A 6130-nucleotide genomic window follows, 5' to 3' on the forward strand; every position below is an offset into this window, starting at 1 on the left:
AATATTAGCCTTTATTTTAATATTATTAAATATTTTTCTCTATTTCCTTTGTGTTCTAAGAACACATTGCCCTGTTTTGTTCCTAGGGTGGACATGGGGATGATGTTGACAGAATTAAAAAGTTATCATGATAATGTGAGTGGAGATAGTGTATTGACTGTTTCCCATGTCCCAGGTTGAGTGTATTAAGTGCATTATCTCATTTAATCCATTCTGCTACCATTTCCCATCTTCTCAGCGATTCTCTCTCTCTCTCTCTATATATATATATATAATCTATTTCCACTTAATAACTTAACCACTTAATAGTTGTATGCCCTATAATGGAGATAATATTACCTAGTACACCGTAGGGTTGTTAAGATATTGGAAGTGCCCGGCATACAGTAAGGTCTCAACAGATTTTTAACTATTATGCTATGCTACAAATGAAATTTAAGAAAATCATCTGTTTAGTTTTATTCTTTCTGTTTATATTTGATCAAGTATGGATCAAATAGTGTAGTTTAACTGCATTACAGGCAACAAACATTTATTGAGCACTTACTAAGGGCCAGGTACTGCACCTGGTACTAGGGATAAAGAAATAATACCTATTTATTCACCTCAGGAGGGGTTATAGGGAGATAGTCTAACAATTATTTTCTACTAAAAGAAAAAACAAGGACTGATACATAAAATTATTCAGTTAACTGAAATGTTTGCCCTCTAAATTTTTCCATTGCTACATTAAATTCTTCAACTGTTTTTGTATCTACCCTTGGTTTTCTTTAAAATGAAGCATCTGGGGCAGAATAGTGGTGAGGCCAAAGTAGATTTTCTCCATGATGTAAGCCTTGACATCACACAGCCTCTGTACCTTCTGTCAGGCTTCTTTCTGAAATATGAACAAAGAAAATATAAAACACAAAATACAGGAAATAGAAGGGATCAGAAGAAAAAAAAAATCTATGGATTCTGATCACTGGAGGTTGGTATATTTTTAACAAATGATGTCCGTGAAAGACAGTTATTTCTATGTTGAATCATTTATTCATGTAATACTGATTTTAGTTTTCTTAAATGCAGTCTATAGTTCTCCTGTCCTTCTTTATTAATGTCCTGCTTTTGGATCTAAGGAGGGCAGATTGCCCAAAGCCCCTCTTAGTCCAGCTTTTAGTTGATGTTTTAAAATAAGGCAAGGAAAAAAAAAAAGTTCTGGACTTCCAATTCTGTGACCTTTCCTGCATAAAAATAGGGCTGAATGTTTTTGAGGTGGTGACCAGAATCACAGAGAGTAATTATATTTGAATTTTCAGTAATAGAGTTTATGCTTCAATTAATTGGCATTTGCTATATGTATTTGTTTGGAAAAGGTCGTAATCTATTCTGTGGGGTTGGAGGGAGCAGGTAACAAAAATCAGTATGATTCCATTTTTGCAAGAAAATAGAGGTTACAGAAAGAAAGCCTGGTAGAAAATCACTGAAATGTTGATAGTGGTTTTCCTTGGTGTGATTGTAGGTGACTTTTTTCCTTTATATATCTATTTACACTTCCTGCTTGTGAGTTAAAAGTAACTAAACCTAAGTGAAAAAGATACTTACCATTTTTACTACTGTTATGGCTAAGTAGCTAACATTTACTGAGCGCTTTACTTGGAAAATTCTTTTAATCCCCTCAACAATTTACACAGTCCCATTCTCCCCATTTTAGAGATGGAAAAACCAAGGCCAGGAAAGGTTAGCTAACTTCCTTCCCCATTTGTCACCAAGGCAAGATGAAGATCTCAAAAGCAAATCTCGTTTTCTCTGGAGTCTGTGCTTTCACTATATAATACAACGAAAGAGCAGTTTTGGCAAAATAAGTAATTGTTTGCTTTGCAATTAAAATATAAATTTCTGAAAGCACTGGGATGAAAGCATTAGACCTTTTCACATGGACAGTGATGGGAGCTGTAGCTCGCTCCTGTACTTTGATAGTGCCAGTGGTTACCATGCACACTGCTAGTAAATCAGTTAATATGTGGCAACAGTTATTAACCAGTGGGATATGCTTGTTGACTGAAGTAAGAGCGTGAGGCTCTTTTACAAGGACCAGACCTGCTGGGGAAAATCCAGATGTTGCTTCTGCTACAGGGCACCCAGCCACACGTGCTGCAATCCCTCATGTTTCTGAGAGGAATGTGGCTGGATCCCTGTCCACCCCCTCAACCTTGAATGAGGTTCTGTGGGTTGCCTGCCATCTTTTCTCTTTGCCAATGTGTTTTTTTTTGGGGGGGGGGGAGAAGCACCCGCTTGTTCTTTAATCATTCATGGGATACTTAATGAGCACCTGCTATGGCCAGTCATTATGCTAGTATTAGTGTGAAACACATACAAATCAAACATGTTTTCTGTTTTTGCTGAGCTCCATTACTGCATGAATATTCATGTCCATCCTAACTCCCTGAAGTCAAGGAACCTTATTTCCTGTGTGTTGGTAACTAGTTTAGTCCTTGTGGTGAGGAAGTAATGTAATGCAAATTGGTTCGCCTGTTTGACTGTTAGAGGCATACACATATATTAGAGTTCAAGGTTGATGTAAATAGCTCTGTGAACCTAGTCTGACATTGATATTCTGATGTATGCGAATGGATACCACGTGTGTCCTGTGTACATGGTTGGGTGACCACCAGTTCTTCAGAGAGCGAAGCTTTGAGAATGAAGCAGCAGCCCCATTTCACCGTGACAGAATTCTAGTTCTTCCTTTTGTTGGTCATGATCTCTACTTTTTTCTAGTTGATCTTGAGATCGTTTTTCATACTAGATCTTTAAAAGTCCATTTGTAAGTGCAGGTTTACTTCAATGATGCTGAGGATGCTTTGTGTATTTGTATGTATCCTCAATAAGTTCCTGTGGAATAGGCAGAAGTAACAAGATACTTGATCCTGCCCTTGCTGAAAGCTGCCCATGCCGGAGCTGAAGAAGTTTCCTTGGGTGTACGTGGGAAATCAGGGTCAGAACTTGGGACTGGATCCCCTGACTTAATTAAAACAATATTCCTCTGGTTGCGACGAGTAAATGTAAGGAGTATGATAGAAGCGGTAGAGAAGGAATGGTCAAGAAGAGACTTGCCATTCTCACAGAAGTGCTGATGTTTTGCCTGCCACTTACACTGTCTTCTCTTTCACCCCAACAGGGAGGTACCTCCTTCCAAACCCTGTGGCAGGGCAGGCCTGGCCAACCTCCACGGAGACATCCAACCTCGTGCGCATGCGCAGCCAGGCCCTGGGCCAGTCGGCACCCTCGCTCACCGCCAGCCTGGTGAGTGTCCTCTGCCAGTGTCCGCGGTGCCTCGATGTGGTTTCATCTCCCCACCACCCTAGGGACTATTTTAAGTGTATTGAGTTTAACTAGGTTTGAACTTATCCGTATTTAACATAAAGCACTGTGAACTTTTTTGCATTGCGCGTGCTAATTTTTTCCAAGTCTCCTCTCCATGCCCCCAACCTAATCTGTAGTGTTTCTGTTACCTTGACTGTCTCCTCTCTTCCCTCCAAAGAAATGAAAATATCTGAGCTTTTTTTCTTAAATATTTTCTTTATTTGAAAATAATTTCAGACTACCAAAAAGTTGGAAGAATATGAAAAATATGTAGAACATATTGATCCAGCTGTTAATTTCTTGCCAGATTTGCTTTTTCTCTCTCCTTGGATATATGCTGAGGTAGATATATACATGTGTGTGTATATATGTATCTATGTACACACACTCAGATAATTGCTTGAACTATTTGAGAGTAAGCTGTGTCGCATGGTCTTTTGTTATCACAGTCAGAAACGTTGGTGAATATATGGTGACTACAAGCCTTTTATCTGCTCTCCATTCTGTATTTCATTTTTATCAATTGGCTCAATTGTGTCCTGTGTGGCATTTCTCCTCCAGTGTAGGATTCAATCTAGGGTCATATATTGCATTTAATTGTCCTATCTATTTTGTCTCTATTAATCTGGAGTTTTTCCACAGCCTTCCTTTGTCTTTTATGGCATAGACATTTTTGAAGACTATCCTTCCCCTCCCATTTTTAAAGAATGGAATGTTTCTCATATTACACGTGCCTGATGTGTCTGATGTTTCCTCTTTGTGAGGTTCACATTTTGCATTCCAGACCAGAATAGGGCATGGGTGGTGACATATACTTTCAGGGCTTGCCTTCTGCAGGCCCATCATGTCCATCTGCCCCTCATTGTGGTGTTAATTCCACCCCACCCCGCCACAGTCATGGTGTTGATGTCTCCACTGGAGTTAGACTTTTAATCTCACCATCAATAAACGTTCTGTGGGAAGATAAATTTTGGGCTGTGCGAACATATTTCTTCCCATCAGAAATTTCCCCTAGATTGCCTATCCATTGATGATTCTGGCCTGGACCCTTCTTTTTTGTGGTAATTGAAACTGTTCACATTATCCACACCTCAGGACTCTCTCCACATTTACTGGTTGACCCATGGCATCTGTGTTTATGTATTTGTTTGCAGCTTGGCCTCCTGCATTCCTTGTTCACTTCTTCCAGTGTTGATCTTGATTTTCAACCCCGATGCTTCCTAGAATGTTGTTTTCTCCTGGGCCTGTTCCTTCTCTCCTTCATCCTTTGGCACAGCCTAGAAGTCTCTATAAGTTATTTTTGGTGGTAGGGTTGTATGTTTTGGGAGTAGATTTTAAATATCTTTTACTGGTGGAGATGCAAATAATACATTATGGTGCCTTATAATTTTATGCATTAGTAATAAATTAAGTTGGATATTTGAGAATCATTCAATAATGCAGAGAGATTTGATTTAGGTCAGGACTCTAGTGTTACTTTTGCCACTAGATAGCTGTATAAACTTGGGCAAATCACTTAGTTTCTCCTATTTTATCAACTCAGCTGCACCTGCAAGATGAAAAAAGGTATTTAAGCAATCTCTGGAAATCAACTTTGGAATCCCCTGATTCTACTTCTAGGATAATAAAGATTGTGAAAACAGTGAATAATTATCCCGAAAAAAGTTTCAGAATATTTTATGACTTCAAAATTGACTATGGTCTCTGAACCAAAGTTCATCTTTTTCCTCTCATGAAAATTTTAGGACTTATATTTAAAGGTACAGTTAAACTGATGATAGTTACAGTCAAAATGAAAAAAATCATAAAAAGTTAGGAAACTTGGGGTGCCTGGGTGGCTCAGTAGGTTGAGTGTCTGCCTTCGGCTCGGGTCTTGATCCCAGGGTCCTAGGATCGGGCCTGAGTTGGTCTCCCTGCTCTGCGGGGAGCTTGCTTCTCCCTCTGCTTCTGCCTGCCACTCCCTCTGCTTGTACTCTCTCTCTCTCTCTCTCTGTGTCAAATAAATAAATAAAATCTTTAAAAATAAAGTTAGGGAACTGAAATCAGGGAAACCTACCAACTAGAAAGTTAAATCAAAAGTGAAAGAGAACAAAAGTAGGAAAGAAACTTAAGGGGTCAGTTTAGAAAGTCTACCCAACTAAAACTAGAAACTACCAGAAAAAGAAATAATTGAAAACCATTTGCCACCATCCCACCCCCAAGTTCAATGTTACTTTTTCTTCTTGGGGAATTTTATTAAGAGCTTGTTTTACTGAAAGCATTTACTTTTTAAGGAAAGAGGGAAATGCCTCACAATTAGTGACTTTTTTTTTTAACAAGTGCTTTTGGGGTCACTGCAAAATTACTCTTAACACTCAGGTAGTAATCCTGTATGTTGATTGCCAAGTAAATGATTCTGACTAAAACAACACTATTAAAAGGAACATATCTAATAACTGGTAGTCCCATGCTTGGAAATGGATTCATTCATTGGTAAAACACATGTCAGGTGACCTAAGATACTTGAGAATAAGATAAAAAGATAAAGAGAACTATTAATAGAAAACATGAAGGAGTACTCCTCAAAATATATCCGATGAAATTCTTACCAAAGAGTCGTTTTTTTTTTTTTAAAGATTTTATTTATTTATTTGAGAGAGAGAGAGAGAAGGAGAGAGAGAGAGCACATGAGAGGGGGGAGGGTCAGAGGGCGAAGCAGACTCCCCGCTGAGCAGGGAGCCCGATGCGGGACTCGATCCCGGGACTCCAGGATCATGACCTGAGCCGAAGGCAGTCACTTAACCAACTG

The 6130-nt window shown here is 38.9% G+C and overlaps 1 protein-coding gene across 1 annotated transcript in view; it reads left to right on the forward strand.

The window, feature by feature from the left end:
* LOC114224668 (microtubule-associated serine/threonine-protein kinase 4-like) overlaps positions 1–3818 on the forward strand; it is a 201150-nt gene extending 197332 nt beyond the window's left edge. The window contains exons 3-4 of the mRNA XM_088023178.1: positions 3158–3282; positions 3792–3818. Coding sequence (XP_087879304.1) covers positions 3158–3282; positions 3792–3818 — 152 coding nt within the window. The remainder of the gene's footprint in view (positions 1–3157; positions 3283–3791) is intronic.
* The last annotated feature ends 2312 nt before the right edge of the window (positions 3819–6130 follow it).

Source organism: Eumetopias jubatus, unplaced genomic scaffold (genome assembly GCF_037043125.1).
Source record: "Eumetopias jubatus isolate StellerSeaLion01/CBP00866 unplaced genomic scaffold, mEumJub1_p1.0 scaffold_5, whole genome shotgun sequence".
NCBI classification, from domain to species: Eukaryota; Metazoa; Chordata; class Mammalia; order Carnivora; family Otariidae; genus Eumetopias; species Eumetopias jubatus.